The sequence below is a fragment of the Hyperoodon ampullatus genome (assembly GCF_949752795.1).
Source record: "Hyperoodon ampullatus genome assembly, chromosome: 2".
Classification (NCBI taxonomy): Eukaryota; Metazoa; Chordata; class Mammalia; order Artiodactyla; family Ziphiidae; genus Hyperoodon; species Hyperoodon ampullatus.
This window is the reverse complement of record NC_136915.1, coordinates 530,619-547,972: the sequence shown is the minus strand read 5'-3', so window position 1 is coordinate 547,972 and position 17,354 is coordinate 530,619. Positions and strand designations below refer to the sequence as shown.

The window sequence follows — 17,354 nt, the reverse complement described above, 5'->3', positions numbered from 1 at the left end:
AAACACATTTTTAATACACTGCTGGGCTTACAAGGCAGTAGATATCTTCCAAGCCCCCTCCCCTCCAGGAAACGCTAGAAAGAAGTGCATAAATAAACAGATAGAAGAACAGGGAACAGAAACCCAGGATGATGAACGGAAACAAATGGGAAAGCAGAGAATTCCCTGAACACAGGGATGGAGAGCCACACTGCATCAGGGCCACAGTGTGGGTGCCCTGCACACTGGGGTACTAACCAGGACCCTAACAGTGGCCCAGGTTGGTCACGCCTCACAAGGGCATCCTCTGTGGAGGGATGTGGCCTCAGAATGTTCACAGGTGTGGGCTGATGCTTAACAAGTACAAACGTTCAAAGAAACGATATGCTGTTACTGAGTCAGCAGAAGCAACAAATAACAGATTTAGACCCCCAAAGGCAAAGGGAGTGCAGTTGTTAGGTACAGTCTGTAAAATAACTATGTGTGGGGCTTCCCTGGCGGTCCAGCGGTTAAGACTCCATGCTCCCAATGCAGGGGGTGAGGGTTTGATCCCTGGTTGAGGAGCTAAGATGTCATTGGGGGTGAGGGTTTGATCCCTGGTTGGGGAGCTAAGATGTCGGATGCCGCAAGGCACTGCCAAAAAATAAATAATTAAAAGAAAAAAAAAGAAACAACTATGTGTGAAATGTTCCAGAAGTCAAAGCTGGAATCCAAATCACGAGCATGCACCAAGAGATCATCAAAATCATCAGATTAGAATAAGAAGTGAGTAGTATAACTTTTAGATAGGGCGACATAATAATTTAAGTTAAATGGATGTGATAATCAGCAGATTAGACTCAGCTAGTGCTTAGTGAACTCAAAGAGGGAGATGAGGAAATTGCCCAGAACGCAGGATTGGGAGACAAGGAGATGGAAAACACAGACGAGAGTTGAACTGACATGAGTGGTAAAAGCACAATGGGAAGCGTTCACGTAATAGGTGTTTCCCAAGAAAGAATATGTAGAATGAATGAGGCAGAATTGAAGAAATAATGGTTGAGAATTCCCCAGAACTGACGAAAGATGTGAATCTGTAGAAACGGGACACACCGTGTGTACCAAGGGGATAAATAAGAACATAGCCACAACCACAAACATGCTTAAAAGCACAGAAAGCAAAAGACGGAAAAGATCTTAAAATTATCCAGAGAGAACAGACAGAGCCCTCACTCTAAACGCTGACCCGGGTCTCGGGCTGAGCCCTGCACGCCCTAGTGCTCTGGCCGCTGAAGTTCTGGAACCATGGAGCGTGGAAGTCTCCCCACCTCTGGGACTCGCTGGAGGCCGCTGCCGGACCAGACAGGGGGCCCGCAGGGACTGCCCGTTGTCGGTGCACAGGGGCCCAGGACAGCCACAGTGGCAGAAGCCAGGCAGGCCGCCTCTCTCCGAGCCTGGCCACGCGCCCCTTCTCCGAGAGTCATCTCCCTGTTCTCTGGGGGCGTCCCAGCCCCTCGGCGGCTGCGGGGACTGCGGAGGCCGGTGAGGGTGGGGGAGGGCCGCCCCGGTCCGGGGGAGTCCGGTGCCACCTCGCGGCCCCTCGGAGCACTGCGCACGGGGCCGCGCGGCACGCACGGGATTTCCCGGCCGGGACCTGGACGCAGACCCTGAGCTCACCAGCCTGGAGCCACCGATAGGGGACACGGGGGGAGTTCGGGGGCCTCCGGGATTTGGAGAGGCCTCTGGGGTCACACCGAGGCTTAGAGCTGCTCCTCCCCATCGGAGTGGCGGCGGGGTCCGGGACTCCAGCTCGGGGGTGGCAGCAGCGAGCGGAGGCGTCGGGCCAGGCGGGCGCGGGCGGCCGAGGCGAGCACCAGCAGCGGAGGCAGCGAGAGGAATCCCGACACGATGAGCGCCGCGGAGCCGCGGTCGGACAGCAGCGCGCGGCACGCGGGGCGGGGCGCCGGGTGGACCTGAGGGCGGGGCGGACGGTCAGGCGGGACGGTGGGGCCTCAGTTCCGAGACGAGGCCTGGCAGCAGGTGGACGGGGCGGGGGCTGATCCCCGTTTCGGGTGTGAGTTGGGCGGGGGAGAACCGGTGCAGATGGACCGGGGCGGGGCCTGGTAACAAAAGGACCGGGAGAGGGCGGGGCCTCAATTCCGGGGCGGGGCCGAAGGGGGGCAGACGGTTTGGGGCGGGGCCTGAGAGCAGGGGGACTGGGGCGGGGCCGGGAGAGGAGACGGCTGGGCCTGAGGTCTGGCAGAGCCGGCGTCGGGGGTGGGGCTGGGGCTGGCTGTGAGCCAGGCATTTCTGAGCCGAGGACGGGAGATGCAGACCCAGGCGGTAAATGGCCCGAGTAGGAGTCCCTTGAGGGGAGGCTCAGATAATAGCTCTCTCTGCTCTTCCATGGCCTTTTCCTAAGTTGGCATCTGACCCCGAGGCCCTACCCTGGGGTGTCGCCAGCTGGCGCCACCTTGTCTACTGCGGCCCAGCGTTCGGCCCCTTTCCCCAGATGGGCAGAAAGGGGCCCATCTGCCTATACCCTCCCTATCCCAGACCAAGCCATAACCCCTTCCATACGTGGGGAAACCCATCCCAGGGGAGGAGGGGTCTTCAGGGGGGCTGTGTGTTGGGGGAGGCTGGGAGGATGTGGACTGTGGACTGGTTAAATCTGACAATATCTTTATCTTCTCTTCCTGGAACCCTCCTCCTCTTCCCACCCTGCCCAGCTGTCCGGGCCCTGGCGGCTCCTGGTACAAGGCTGAGAGGCCTCAGGGGAGGGGAGAGAGCCTTCCCCTTGGGTGGCAAACAAAAACCCTTCTTTTGCTGTGGCCAGTGGGGGGGGTGCTTGGCAGGAGAAGGAGCTCTTCAGGGAGGGGCACACGTGCCTCCAGGGACCTGCACTCCCCGAGGACCCCAGACAGTCCCTCAGCCCCGCGCCCGTGGACGGCTTAGCTCACCCTCGAGTGGCACAGGAATCCCAGGTACACAGTGGTGGCTGCGGGCAGCAGCAGCAGCAGGAACACGGTTGCGGGCAGCAGCAGATGGAGCACGAGCCCAGCCAGGGCCCGACCCGGCAGCAGCAGGACCCCCAGGCCTTGGGCAGCCAGGCCTGCCCACCCTGGGGACATCAGGTCTGAGGCCTGGTGGTCAGGAAGCCTTCGGGGCAGCATGGGTGCCGTGTCTGAAGCGCCCCCTCCCTCATCCTCCTCTGTCTCCCTCTCCTGCTCACTCATGCTCTCTTGGCAGTGGGCCTGGTGGGCTCACAGCGGTGGTCACGTGGCAGGACTGATGCCCACCCTCCGCCTCGCCCCCAGGTCAGATTAGCAACCTTTTAACCCTAGGTTGCCAGGTCAGACCTCCACCCAGACCCCAGCAACCAGATAGTGGACTCAGCTGGAGGGCAGGACCCTGGTCCAGGTAGGTCCAGCCCTGACCATCAGTCTCCAGGGTCACACCTGAGCCTCAGGTCCTCGCTGCCAGGCTGACCCTCTCTCTGCCAGGTTACTGCAGCTCCAGCCCTGCCCAGTCTCCCCTGCCAGCCCCTGCGTGCTCTGGTCAGAGCCTGCACAGCTGTCCTGAGAGCTCAGCACTGGGCCGTCCTCCCCCCAGGTCCCGCCCTCTCCCCACTTCTAGACCCTGCACACAATGGTTTCATTTCATCAGTCTCAACTCTGGCAACTGCCCCATCCGTAGCTGCCACAGGAAGGTCAACATCTGACCTAGCCCCCCCTGGTTCCCTCTTCCCCAAACCTGGGCCCTCTCAGCATCACAACAGCCCCAGAAGATGCTGGGTGCCCACACTGCAGGGCTGTTGAGAGGGCACATGGGTAACGTATGTGAAATGCTTAATGTGGGACTCAGCACACAGTAGACGCTCAACAATGGCAGCTACCATTACAGGTATCCTTTGTGTCAGAATCCAATCCATCCTGAAAACGGGGAGCGTGTATTCTGTGATTTCAAGTAAGGGGGGGAAGCATTCCCAGCCCCTCCGAAAACCCCAACTAATTTCTCCAAATATTACCAAAATACTCTTAGCACCTAACAGCCTCCCGGGGTTTCCGTGCACGACATACAGTGTTTTAAACACTACTTACAGGGACTTCCCTGGTGGTCCAGTGGGTAAGCCTCTGTGCTCCCAAGGCAGGGGGCCTGCGTTTGATCCCTGGTCGGGGAACTAGCTCCTGCATGCATGCCACAACTAAGAGTTCACATGCTGCAACTAAGAAGCCTGCATGCTTCAACTAAAGATCCCACGTGCTGCAACTAAGAACCGGCGCAGCCAAAATAAATAAATTAATTAAATTATTTGAAAAGTTATAATAATAAGTAAATAAACACCACTGACATAACTGGCTGACACTTAAAGTCTGGGAGCTGGATGAGGGAGGCCGGGTGGCACCAGATGCGAATGTTTCTCTTTCCCTCCCCCTACAGTCCGCCTCATCCCTTCCAACTTTTCTTCTAACGTTTTCCAGGCCTCTCAAGCTCAACCAGCACCCCTCAGACACGTAGGGATGCGGGACGATGACAGCGACATGCACAGCTTGTTCAAGCGACGCGGTTGGAGACACGCCGGCCAGGACAGCTGCTGAGGCCCCCTGCAATGCACGCCAAGCCCTGCTGCCCAGCACATGTGCAATTGAACTGCTTGCTCTGGTGCACGTGTGTGAAGATTTCACGGTAGCCGTTTATTTATTCTGATAGTGAAGTTGGGGTAAAAAAGAGAGTTCAGACAGCAAGTGTGTTGGGCTCATCTCCTTTCTAAGCCCCACCCTCTCCCCCGGGTCCTCCACTCATTCGTTCACTCACTCAGCAAGCACTCCGTTGAGCTCCCGCTGTGCGCCAGCCACGATGGACGCCTGTGGATTCAACGCGGAGGGAGGCCAACAGAAGCCTCTGCCTGTAGCGGGACAGCTCTTTGCAGGTCACTGAGCAAGCTGCAGTGCCCAGGCCATGGCAGAAGCTGGAGGCACAGGCCCCACGGCCCACTCTCACTGCCTTCTGCCTGTGGGGAGGCCACCAGGAGGCAGTTTCTAGCTTCCTTGGCTCTGATGAGGGACAGGATGGTGCTCGGGGGCCCCCAGGGCGCGGCTGCAGCACAGAGGCTGCTCCTCAGCAACAGGGGGCCCCTCCCACCCCGTGTCCTCGTGCCCGTCATCTGGCCTTGCTCCTTTCAGCGTCTTCCTGGGTCATCCTGTGGGGACGGTGCAGAGGGCCGACACCCTTGCTTTTCTGGCTTTTGCCGGCTGCTTAACCAGTAAACTGTCTGCGTCCACCCAGAACACCTTGCTCCTTACGGAACGAATCTGCCAGCCTGTGTGACGTGCTTTCACGAAGCCCTCATTCTAGAAGAGGGGTGACCGCGGCTTACGGGTTAGGATCCGCGTGGCTTGGGAGTGGGACGGGGCCTCTCAACCCCTTGCCTGGAGACCCACCCTTTGGATCCGGCACCTGCAAGCGCGGCCCTCTCTGGAGGGCAGGGCCCTGAGGACACCTCGTCTGTCTCTGGAAGCTGGGGAGGGGCTGGGGTGGGAGCCACCACCCCAAAGCCGTGTTGCCTCTTGGTGAGCGGTCATGAGAGGCGCTGCAGGGACAAGGCTGCAGAAGCCGCCCCACTTCCTTCTCCCATCTGGGCTCTGGACGGGTGGCCTCACCCAGGGATTGGGGGATGGGAAGGCACCTTCAGGGCCTGCCACCCACCCCGGCCCACCCTGCCCCAGGGCCCCGGAACAAAGGTGACCAACCTGGAGGCCTTACCGAGGGCTTCCTGCAGCACCACGTCCACCGTCCAGATGTAGCCTGTCTCCTGTCAGTCCTCCCGCCGCCTGGCTCCCGCCTTCAGCTGCCTGGGGCTCTGCCCCTGTGCAGCCCCTGGAGACCTGCCTCAGTCTCCTCTCAGGGGGCTTCCTATCCCACCCCTTGGTCCAGGCTGCCTGCCTGGTGTCCCTGGAGAATCTTCTGTCCTCATGCGGCATCTGGGTGGGGGGGAAGGGTCCCACATCACCCTGCCCACCACCCCAGCCTGGTCTTAGCCAGCAGGGGCAGGAGTGGGGCTGGCGGATAGGGCTCGAGGTGGGGACCTGGGGGAAGGTGTGTGGGCGTCTCCTGGGGCGAGTCGTGGCACATCCAAGGCTGTGCTCCTTGAGGATCTGTGGTCCACGGGCAAGTTCCTGCCTGCCTGGTCTTTGTCTCCCGGGAGGGAGGACAAGCCAGAGGCCCTGGCAGTTGGCAGGGGCTGACGGCTGCTGGGACAGGGGCTGTGGCCCGCAGGCAGGGCCTCCCCTTAAGTTGCTGGGTAAACAGGTGGAGAACTGGCCCTTAGCCCGGCCCCTGGGAGGCCCCACCGCCACCGCACAACTGCAGCTCCAGCCTTCCACCTCCTGGGAGCAGATACCCCACCGCTGTGCCTTCAGGGGGCGTTTCATGAAAGGGCCACCAGGCTGTGGCTGGGCCGGGACGGCATGTAGAGGACCCCCAGCCGGAGGACGGAGCCCCTGGTGGGCTTGCTTTGGGGGTAGCTGAGAGCCAAGGCCGTCAGAAGGCTAAGTGGTAGCCAGGTTCCCCTGGGGAGATAAGGGGTCCATGTCGGCCTGGGGACAGTGGGCTGGGTCCAGCCTGGGCCTCCAGCATCCATGCTGGATTCCTGTTCTTTCCAGATGGACTCTAGGGTCTCTGAGCCCCGGGAGCAGGACCTGACAGAGGCAGGGGCAGAGCAGGAACTGCGGTGGCTGGAGCTGGGCTCCGAGGAGGCCCCAGGAGCCGGGACAGAGGGGCCCAGCGCCCCACAGGCCTGGGGGCGCCTGCTGCAGGCCGTGTGGAAGGGTCACGTGGGCCTGGTGACTCAGCTGCTGCGGCAAGGGGCCAGTGTGGAGGAGAGGTGAGCCCAGGGGTAGGACCGGGGACTCCACGGGGGTGGGGGTAGGGGTGGTGGCTGGTGTCCCTTCAGTGGGAGACGGAGGCAGCGGTCCCTTGCGGGGTGGAGAGGGTTCCCTCCTGGGCAAAGGTAGCAGGTCTCTTCCCTGTGCCCCACCCTCGCCCATGCCGCCCTCCCCGCCCCGCAGGGACCGCGCGGGCAGGACCCCGCTGCATCTGGCCGTGCTGCGCGGCCACGTGCCGCTGGTGTGTCTCCTGCTGCAGCGCGGGGCCCGGGCCATAGCTGCAGACCGCGCGGGGCGCACTCCACTGCACGAGGCCGCCTGGCACGGGCCCTCGCGGGTGGCCGAGCTGCTCCTACGGCGCGGGGCGTCGGCGAACGCCCGCTGTGGGGCCGGTCTCACGCCGCTGCACTGGGCCGCCGCGCTGGGCTGCACGCTGCTGGCCAGGCGCCTGCTGGACGCACTGGGCCCGGGCCCCGCGGCGGCGGACGCACACGGCTGGATGGCGACGCACTGGGCGGCCGCGGGCGGCCGGCTGCCGGTGCTCGAGCTGCTGGCGGCGGGCGGTGGCGCGGGCCTGGACGGCGCCCTGCTCGTGGCGGCCGCGGCCGGGCAGTCGGCAGCGCTGCGCCTCCTCCTGACGCACGGGGCGCGGGTCAACGCCCGGGACGGCGCGGGGGCCACGGCGCTGGGCGTCACGGCCGACCTGGGCCGCAGGCAGGTACATCTCGGCCCGGCCCCCGAGTGATCGTGCGGGTGGTGGGGAGGGGCCGGGCACCAGGGCCCTGAGTGCCGCCCTGACGTCACTCCCCTTGGTAACCAGCTCTTGGAAGCCCAGGGAGGGCGCTGGGCCGGCAGCACCAAATATTTATTGGGCACTGGCCACGGGCCTGAGTCCAGCCAGGCCCTGGGTAGTGCAGAGGGGCCACAGGAGGCTCAGGACCATTAGGGGGCAAGTGGGGTCTCCAAGTAGCGCCCCAGCAGGTGACATAGGCGGCACCAAATAAGGAAGCAGTGTGGAGAAAGGGGGCGCTGAGGGCAGCTGAGCACTGTGTGGTCCGCCCAGGCCAGCCCTGCCCCTTACCCCCTTCTCTTCTAGGACATGGAGGTGCTCCTTGAGCACGGGGCCGACCCAAGCCTCAAGGACAGGCACGGCCGCTCTGCACTCCACAGGGCTGCTGCCGGTGGACATCTGCTCGCCGTCCAACTGCTGGCCACCTGGGGAGCGGAGGTGGACGCTCGGGACACATTGGGCCTCACCCCGCTGCACCACGCTGCCCGGGGAGGCCACATGGAGGTCGCCAGCCACCTCCTGGCCCGGGGCGCAGAGGTCGACGCTGCTGGCTGGCTCCACACGACCCCCCTGCATCTTGCCGTGGAGCGCGGCCACGGCTCCACCGCAGAGCTTTTGCTGAGCCGAGGGGCCAGCCCCACCCGGAGGACACAGTGGGGGGAGGTGGCCCAGGACCTGGGGCCTGCCGTCTGTGGAGAGCAGGAGGAGCCCCAGGGGCCCCAGGGCTGCAGGGCCAGAGCAGGGCCAAAGGCTGTAGTCTCCCACAGCCTTCAGGGCGCGCAGGCTCCTCTCTGCTGGTCTGAGGCCGGCTGCCAGGGTGCACGGGAGAACACCCCAGAGGTCCCTGGAGAAGAAGGAAGCAGTGGCTGGAGACCCAGCAAGAAGCGTGTGGCTGACCTGGAACCATTCCAGACTCCCAGGGCCATGTCAGCCCTGCAGCTCCAGCCCTGTGCACGCTCTTTGGCGGAGAGACTGAGTCGTGGCCACAGAACTGACCAAAACCCGATGGGCTCCCGTTTGTCCGTCCCCCATCGGGGTGTCAGCCTCGGTGCTCCCCCCGGGCACACCGGCACTCTTACTGTGTTTCCTTAGATTCAGTATTTGTCTCTTGGCATCCACTCACTAATGACAGGGCCAAATGAATGGCCAGTTGTTCTCTCCCCTGCCGTCCCGACCCATGCCCTGAACGGCTGCCTTCTCTCACGTGCCCAGCTGACATCCCCCTGCCCGAAGTCACCCAGGGCCAGGCCTGCCTATGTGCACCAAGGCCCACTGGATTATCAAACAAACCAATCAGAAACTGTTTCCCTGCCCTGCCTTTCCCGCGGGAACCCCAATAACGGCCTGAGCCTTCCCCGGGCCCCTGCTCTTGTCTCCTGACCGACCCTGCTGCTTCCGCCTGTGTCCCTGTGGGGCGTGGTGTGCCCTCCCCTCAGGAAATGTAAAGCATAAAAATCTGCTTTCAGGAGCTTCCCTGGTGGTGCAGTGGTTAGGAATCCGCCTGCCAATGCAGGGGACACAGCTTTGAGCCCTGGTCCGGGAAGATCCCACATGCCGCGGAGCAACTAAGCTCATGCGCCACAACCACTGAGGCTGCGCTCTAGAGCCTGCAAGCCACAACTACTGAACCCACGCGCCTAGAGCCCATGCTCTGCAACAAGAGAAGCCACCGCAATGAGAGGCCCGCGCACCGCAACGAAGAGCAGGCCCCGCTCGCCACAACTAGAGAGAAAGCCCCCGTGCGCGGCAACGAAGACCCAACGCAGCCAAAAAAAAAACACCTGCTTTCAATAGCTTTAGCCTCTCCCTGTCATCACTCAGCCATCTCCGTAAATTAAAAATCCTGTAGTACAACAGATACAGAGTGACAGTTGTCTCTGATTGTCCACGCCTGCATCCTCATAGAAAATCAGTGTCCTTATAAGAGTTTTTTGGAAGAACGGCTTTAGAGGACAGATTTCATCTTTTGAAAGTGAGAGCCGTCTTGCTAAATTAGCGCCTCTGTCCGGGGACACTGGGAGCACTTGGATTTTACCCCCAAGACAACGGAAGCCTTTGGGGAGCGTGAGCTCATGCGACGTGGTCTTTTTGGCTCACGGGGACTGCAAGTGCAGAGTGGACTATAACTAGGAAAAGGAAACCCAGGAGACCAGTGAGATGGTGGCGGCATAGCAGTGGAGGTGGGAGAAACAGGCAGAATTGGGACAGTTCTGTGGGACTTGCTGATGGTTGGACGTGGGGAGGGGCAGGGAAAGGGAGACATAACAATGACTCCTGGCGGGGCCTGGGCCCGAGGTGGAGGGGCGGGTGGGAGAGCAGATGCACAGGAGACGAGAATGGGGCAAAGAAGAGGCCTGGAGTGACATCTCTGGAGTCCTCAGAGTAAGGGTGGGTTTTTTTTTTTGTTTGTTTTTGGTTTTTCTTGGGCGCGCCAAGTGGCCTGTGGGACCTGTGGGACCTTAGTTCCCCAACCAGGGATCGAACCCGAGTCCTCTGCAGTGGAAGCGTGGAGTCTGAACCACTGGATCACAAGGGAAGTCCCGGGGTGGTTTTTAAAGCTGCAGGATGGACCTCCAGCCAGCCTCCACCAGCCTTCAGCGCAGCCTGTGGGCTCGACATCAGGGCACACCCACAGCCCGACTGCCTCTCACCTCCCCCGCTGCATCCACCATGTCCAGGCCACCGTCAGCCTTGCCTGGAATGCTGCCGTAACCAGGCCAGCCCCCAGCCTAACTGGTCTTCTTGCCTGATTCCTTGACTCCCAAGGGGCTGTTCTCGGAATAGTAGCCATAATCCTATTCACTCTCCTGCATAATCCCCCAGTGGCTCCCTTTCAGAGTGTAGACCAAATGTGGTGTACAGTGTTGTTCGCAGATGCCCCAGCGACCTGGCCCGTTGCACGTGCTCCTACCTCAACATCTGCTGACAGGAGAGCCTGTGATGACTCCCAAAGTATTTCACTACAGACTACGTGTTAGTTCAAACGTAAACGCGGTGGAGAAACCTGGCAAACAATACCGTAACCAAATGGTCAAAGCTGCCATCCCCCGTGTTGGGACAAGCTGCCATCATGGCCTCCTGGTGCCAGCACCGAGAAGGACACAATATAACTTCTGCAGCATCCTGCTACAAATGTGCAACCTGAGTCTAATCACGAGGAAACATCAGACAAACTCAAATTGAGAGGCACTCTACAAAGTAAGTAGCCTGTACTCTTTAAGAATGCCAAGGTCAAGAAAGACAAAGAAAGGCTGAGGGACTGTTCCAGATTAACACTGAAAATTAGACATAAGAACTCCACGCAGTGCATAAGAACCCCACGCTTCCACTGCAGAGGACTCGGGTTCGATCCCTGGTTGGGGAACTAAGATCCCACAGGTCCCACAGGCCACTTGGCGCGCCCAAGAAAAACCAAAAACAAAGCGGTAAGAATATGTGACAGAACTGGAATGCAGACTGTGGACTAGACAGCAGTATTGCATTAATGTTGAATTTCCTGATTTTGATCCTTGTGCTGGGATTTGTAAGAGAATGTCCCTGTTCTTAGGAAACACACAGTGAAGTATTTCGCGATCTCCAACTTCCTTTCAAATGGACCAGAAGAAAACCTCAATAATGTGCTTATAAACATTATGGAGGGCTTCCCTGGTGGCGCAGTAGTTAAGAATCCGCCTGCCAATGCAGGGGACAGGGGGTCGAGCCCTGGTCCGGGAAGATCCCACATGCTGCGGAGCAACTAAGCGCGTGCGCCACAACTACTGAGCCTGCGCTCTAGAGCCCGCGAGCTACAGCTACTGAAGCCCGCGCGCCTACAGCCCGTGCTCCACAACAAGAGAAGCCACCTCAACGAGAAGCCCACGCACCGCAACAAAGACCCAGTGCAGCCAAAATAAATAAATAACTTCATTAAAAAAACGAAGTGCACAGCTCCGCGGCGTAAAGAGGACCAGGCCTCTCGGTGGGAGGCAGCGCTTCTCCGCTCCGCCGGACGCCTACCTCGGCTGTCCGCCCTCTAGCTGCCGCGGGGGCCGGGATCCTTTCCTCCACCGCCTAGGCCCTGCCCAGCCCCGGCACCGCCCCCTGAGCTCAAGCATGCGCACAGGAGAGGGATAGCGGCGCGGACCCAGAGCGCACGCGCAGAGACCCGGAAGTTCCCCTGGGTGAGGGAGGAGCTGACCCGGAATCGCTGGGGAGGAGTGGCGGCGGCGGCGGGACGCTCACCTTGGTGAGCAGAGGCGCGGGCTCCTGGCGCCATGGTCTTCCTCACGGCGCAGCTCTGGCTGCGGAACCGCATCACCGACCGCTACTGGCGGGTCCAGGAGGTGCTGAAGCACGCACGGGTGAGTGTGCCGTGCGCCCCGCGCCCCTGCCTGGCCCGGCGCGCGCGGGCCCCGCCGACCGCCTCCTCTCCCGTTTCTTGACCAGCACTTCCGGGGGAGGAAGAATCGGTGCTACCGGTTGGCCGTCAGGGCTGTGACGCGAGCGTTCGTGCAGTGCACCCGAGCCCGCAGGCTGAAGAAGAGGAACCTGCGGACGGTAAGCGCGGCCCGCTCGGCCTCGCCCCGCCGCCCCCGCCCTCTCGAACCCGCGGGGCCTCGCGGCCTCAGGTGGACCACGCCCGGCGAGCCGCTCCTGTGCACGCGGTTCGCGCGCAGCCCCGTGGGCACCGGCTGGGCCCGATGCGGTGTGCGGGAGTCGGGGGCGCGAGGGTGGCAGCGGGTCCGGCGCGGCAGCCTCACACGGAACCTGGACAGATGCACGCAGAGCTTCCCCAGCCCGGCTTCCACTGCAGCGCTCAGATCTCTCGCTGCGCCTGGAGCGGACGCCGCTGCCCCGCCAGCCTGGCCCTTCTCGAGGCCCCTGCCTCCTCCCCTCCAGGCCTTCACCTCCCTGAAGCTTCCACCTGGACCCTGGCTACGCCCGGAGCTGTGTCTGCCCCAGAATCTCTTGCTCATCTTTGTATCCTCCCTCGGCGCTTAAAGATGTGTGTGGAGTTAACGCTTTACAGCCGGCATTTGGATAAAGAGCATCAGCTTTTGCTCACTGTTGTTTGTACTTCGGCCTGAATAGGACACTGACTTCTGTATTTGCTCTTACATAAAAAACCTTTTAGTCCAGTGACAGGCTTCGTTGGGAGGTGTGGATGTAACATACAACTGGTTCCTAAGCATCTCAGTGTTTCTCATTTCAGCTCTGGATCAGTCGAGTTACAGCTGCTTCCCAGGAACACGGCCTGAAGTACCCAGCATTCATCCTCAACTTGATTAAGGTATGGTCGAGGATGTGGTCCTGCCGAGACGTTAAACGTCTTCATAACCCGTCCGGTTGCCGTGGTCCAGCAGCGCGGGCAGTGGAGTGTTAGCTGCCCAGCATTGCTTTCGTGCTTGGAGTGGGGTTCTGGTGGGTTCGGGGACTCAGCACACTGGCTCTGCCGCTGCCCCGCTGGTCGCAGGATTGGTAATAGGGTTTGTGGCACAAAGACAGAAGCCCTGGTGTTCCTCCATCAAGAGAAAAAGGTAGAAAAACTTGGCTTTAACTTTAAAGTTTAATTTCAAAGTTTTTACACTGAATTCTGGTGAGGTAGCAGATCAAGTTGAATCATAGTCAAAAAGGAGGGAAACATCTTGGAGGGGATAGAGCAAGCATGTGCCACAGAATATGGGTCACTTGCCTCTGGTGAGTATGCTATTCCTTCTGCTTTTGTGTGCATTTTTTTTTCTTAAAAAGCTAGGGGGAATGGGTCCTTGTGCCAGGCCGTGTCTGGCACTTTACAAAGATCCTCGGGGTAAATGTAGGTGCGACACCTCTGTTTTACTGATGGGGAACTAGGCTCAAAAGGAGAGGGACTGCCCACAGCACAGGGGTCCCAGGTGGTAGAACAGGACTGACTCCTCCTGCACAGCTGCCTTTAATGCCAGGAGACAATCCCCGCTTCTTTCTGCACCCCAGACTCGCTGGCACTGTCCATGCATTTTCTGTTGCTTCACTCCATAGATGACCTTGGCTCTCGTGGGAACAAGGAGCCTGGGTTTGATCTTAATTCCTCTGCTTGTGCCTCACACACCTTTTCTGTGTCTCATTTTTCATCGTTTGTGAAATGGGAATTGTGGTTTCCTCTTCCCAGCTGCCTTAAAGGGTACCCCAGGCCAGAAGTCTGGCTGACAGCCTTTGGTTCCCCCCACCCCCCTTCTCCTCCCGCATCCTGCTTGAACAGGACTCACCACTCCCTCTCCCCCACTGGTGCTCAAGTGGTGTGTGCTAAGGTGATTCAAATCACGGGGTGCTTAGCCGTGTTCCAAGTCTTCCTGTGTTTCACTGAAATGCGTTTCTGATGCTGATACAGGCTCTAATTTTCTTCCCAGTGCCAGGTGGAGCTCAACAGGAAAGTACTTGCAGATCTAGCCATCTATGAACCAAAGACTTTTAAATCTTTGGCTGCTTTGGCCAAAAGGAGGCGACAAGAAGGATTTGCTGCTGCCTTGGGGGATGGGAAGGAGCCCGAAGGCATTTTTTCCAGGGTGGTACAGCACCTCTGAGGGGGATGCTGACACCCACTGACTGCCCTTTGAGGCTGAGCATCTTAGGAAAAGTTTTTTTTTTCCCCCATGTGATGATTATACTAAAATAGGGACTAAGTTATTTGTCAACAGTGAGTAAGTTTGACTTGCATTTGTGTTAATTTACATTTCAGTAACAGGTCTGAGAGAAAAGGCCTTATCTTGCCTCTTTTGGCACAGATTCAGAAATCTCACATGGATCGTGTAAATAAAGTTTGTGTGGAACGCAAATGCAACGTTATGAATTGCGTTCTTTGGCACAAACACCTTGGGTCGGCCCTGCCTGAGTGCCCGTGTGCTGGGTGGTAATTAGGGCAAGGCTTCCCCTAGGAACCCCAGATCCTCCTGCAGGCTGGGGAGTGGCACCAGGCCCTGCTGGTGCTGGACCTCCCCCTCCCCCTCCTTTGGTTTCCAGCAGGGACTCCCTGGCTCAGCTCTTCAGCCACTGAGCACCAGCTGGTTTCCCTCACTCCCCAGACCAGCAGGCAGGGTGGCTGTCCGGGTCCTGGGCTCACCTTAGCCCCCGCAGGCAGGGTGACCATCAAATCACCTGGGGAGCCTTAATGTAAGGGTTTCAGCCCCTCCCCCAAATACCTGACTTCATTAGTTCCGGAGTCAAGCCCAGAAATCTCTGACGGGGGCCGCCTCACATCAGGTCCATCAGCCCTGCGCTTCCCTTACAGCCCTGTCCTCCTGCTCTGACCACTCCCACACAGAGGTGTCCACCCTCCTCTTGGGCTGGAATGGAATTTGTGTGCCCCTCCTGCTCAGGAACAGGGCCTCCCCTTGGCCTTCTCCGGGAGCCTCGTCTGCATTCTGAGCCCCCTCTAGCTCTGGCCTCCTGTCACTGGGTCTGTGAGCAGCTCTGCCGCCTCGACAGCTCTCACCAAAGCCGTCTCCTGGTCCCCAAGTCCAGGGGACACAGTCAGCCCTTGCCCCGGAGGACCATGCGACCCCTTCCCGCCAGGACTCGGCCCTCCTTCTCTTCCCGCACACGCTCTGCTCTAGGAGAGCTCTTCAGGCCCACGAGAGCAGTCGCTGTCTGCTTGCTGATGACCCCCGCGTTTACCTGGCAATGCCCGCCTGACCGCACTCCGAACCCCCATGCTGGGCCCTGTGGCGATGCTGTCCCCCACCCTTTGCCAGCCCTGCCCTGGAAGTCACCCCCCTCAGACGACACCCACCTCCAGCTCAGTACAAAGCTGGTCAAATCTTTTCACTCTGCCCACTTTCCTCCATCCTCGTGCGGGTGAACAGCTCTTCCAGCTGCAATTACTGCTCTGGCTTCTTAAGAGGCCCCTCCTCCTGGCCCTTGTCGCTGTGTCCAAACATGGCCACTGGCCCAAGCACTTGGAGGCAGGTGCCTGAGTCCTGTTCTGCCATGCTGAGTGCACTGCCTGACTATGCACCTTGTCAGAAAATGGCTCTTATTGACAACAACAGGGTGGAGGATACAAAGAGCTCTCTGGCGTGGCGGACCAAGTTCTGTGCAAGATGCACTGCTGTGACGGAGCTGTCTTCTCTTCGTTCATCTTGATAAAGGCAGGTGGGGACGTGGCAGACAACTGTGGGCTGTTCCTGGCACCCCTGCCCTGGCCACAGAACCAGGTTTCCCTTTGTGCTGTGGCCGTGTCCCCAGCTCCAGAGTCTGGCCCTGACTGTCTAGAGCCATCAGCTTTTCCCTCTCCTCTGGCCAATCACTGTTAGGGGATGGACAGGCAGCCCAGGCAGGGCCCACGAGAAACAAGTTGTTTCCTGGGGTTTCCTTTCCTGGAGTGTGCTGCTGTGGCCCGCAGAGAGGAAACCTCCCTGAGCTGCCGGCTGGGGTAGGGGAGGTGGGGCACTGTAGCCATGTTGCCCACGTAGGTGAAGACAGGACACTGGCACTTAGTTCGCACAGGTCTGAGCTGCAGGATAAAGTCTCAGCAGGAGTGAAAGTCAATGGCAACCACTGGGTTTGGGCAGGTTTGAGTTGGGTGCAATCACTGGCAGCTCCCGAGGGTTTGAACCTGCCCCCACCGAGCCTCCTACCCTGCAGTCTCCTCTCCAACCTGCCACCCACCCCAAGCTCCCCCTCACCCAGTCTTGCTTTCCCGTCATCCTCACACAGGTTCTTTCACTGGTCCTGGTGAAAGTTTGGGATAACTGTTCAGCAGCGGATAACTAGATAACTCGGATGCTGTCGCAGCTGAGGCGAGAGCACTGCTGTCAGGTGACGTAAAAACCACCAGAAGCTGGCGGTCACTAATCCCGAGAGCGCCTGGTACAACAGATGAGGAAATGGAGGGTCAACCCCCTGGATGGCTCCCTGCTGTTGGCAGCATAAAGTCCAAGCCCCTTCCCATGGTCCCCGGGGCATCCCAACCTGGCTCCTTTCCTCCCAAACCTGGGGGAACTCATGCCTCTTGCAACTCTGTAGCTGCTGTGGCTTTGCAGAAACATCGAATTAAACGTTTACAGCTACCCTCTCTCTCCTCTCTGGACTCAGCTCTGAAGGCGAGAACTTTGGAAATCTGGCGTTAATACCTGTACCCCAAAACCTGGACTCAGTAAAGGCTAGAGAGTAATTGACCGCGCCGGCGGCCACAAATTAACTCAGGGAAACAGCATCTCGTTGCTGCTGTGTGTGGGATGGGGGACAACTTACTAGCGCGGGCGTCCATCCTTTCAGGTCGGGGGCCTCGGAAACCTCCGACAGCTCCATTCAAGTCCTGGACCACTGGCCCGAAGGACGCAATCCAGGCGGAAGGAGAGCCGCCCCCCGGCACCGCCGCGCGGGCCCTCGGGGCAGGGGGCGTCCCGCCTGGCCCTGCCCACCCGGGGTCGCCCCCGGGCCCCCTGAGCCCCCCTCAGCACCCGCCGGACCACTAAGGAGCCTGGGGCTGCGGTGGGAACCTAGACAGCTGCCGGGTCTTTGCACGGACTGCACGGCCGGACCGGGACGTCTAGCCCATAAAACGTGCCCGAGGCTGGCTCCTGTGACTAGTGCTTCCGGGTCGTGGCCGAGACCGCGGTCTAGCCCGGCGCCGCAGGGCCTCCTGGGTAACGAGCCCGCTCCCGCCCGCGCCGGGTTCCGGCGTCTGCGCGCCGCTGACGGGCAGGTGGCCAAGCCAATCGCAGCAAGGGGGCGCCGCGTGGCCCGCCGGTCGAACCAATGGCACGCGG

At 60.0% G+C, this 17,354-nt stretch overlaps 3 protein-coding genes across 3 annotated transcripts; 2 read left to right on the top strand and 1 right to left on the bottom strand.

The window, feature by feature from the left end:
• Window positions 1–1,718: 1,718 nt before the first annotated feature.
• TMEM278 (transmembrane protein 278) lies at window positions 1,719–3,194 on the bottom strand (the record flags this gene model as incomplete). The annotated part of the gene is made up of 2 exons (XM_079697348.1): window positions 1,719–1,931; window positions 2,919–3,194. The coding sequence occupies 2 exons, from the start codon at window positions 3,192–3,194 to the stop codon at window positions 1,719–1,721; spliced, it is 489 nt and encodes a 162-aa protein (XP_079553474.1).
• Window positions 3,195–4,478: 1,284 nt separating this feature from the next.
• ANKRD65 (ankyrin repeat domain 65) lies at window positions 4,479–8,724 on the top strand (the record flags this gene model as incomplete). Its single annotated transcript, XM_079698283.1, has 6 exons — window positions 4,479–4,524; window positions 5,685–5,758; window positions 5,833–5,943; window positions 6,579–6,841; window positions 7,026–7,560; window positions 7,939–8,724. 6 exons carry the CDS (start codon window positions 4,479–4,481, stop codon window positions 8,722–8,724), a joined length of 1,815 nt encoding a protein of 604 aa, XP_079554409.1.
• A 3,107-nt stretch (window positions 8,725–11,831) lies between these two features.
• On the top strand, window positions 11,832–14,414 carry MRPL20 (mitochondrial ribosomal protein L20). The gene is made up of 4 exons (XM_079698067.1): window positions 11,832–11,972; window positions 12,058–12,168; window positions 12,824–12,901; window positions 13,995–14,414. The coding sequence occupies exons 1-4, from the start codon at window positions 11,886–11,888 to the stop codon at window positions 14,166–14,168; spliced, it is 450 nt and encodes a 149-aa protein (XP_079554193.1). The 5' UTR covers window positions 11,832–11,885; the 3' UTR covers window positions 14,169–14,414.
• Window positions 14,415–17,354: the final 2,940 nt, after the last annotated feature.

What these genes read in the sequence shown, in the direction of transcription:
- MRPL20 (XM_079698067.1), top strand. Translation starts at nt 11,886, where the DNA reads ATGGTCTTCCTCACGGCGCAGCTCTGGCTGCGGAACCGCATCACCGAC. An exon ending in AGAAGAGGAACCTGCGGACG is followed by an intron (nt 12,169 to 12,823) that starts GTAAGCGCGGCC and finishes TTCTCATTTCAG; the next exon opens with CTCTGGATCAGTCGAGTTAC. An exon ending in TCATCCTCAACTTGATTAAG is followed by an intron (nt 12,902 to 13,994) that starts GTATGGTCGAGG and finishes TTTTCTTCCCAG; the next exon opens with TGCCAGGTGGAGCTCAACAG.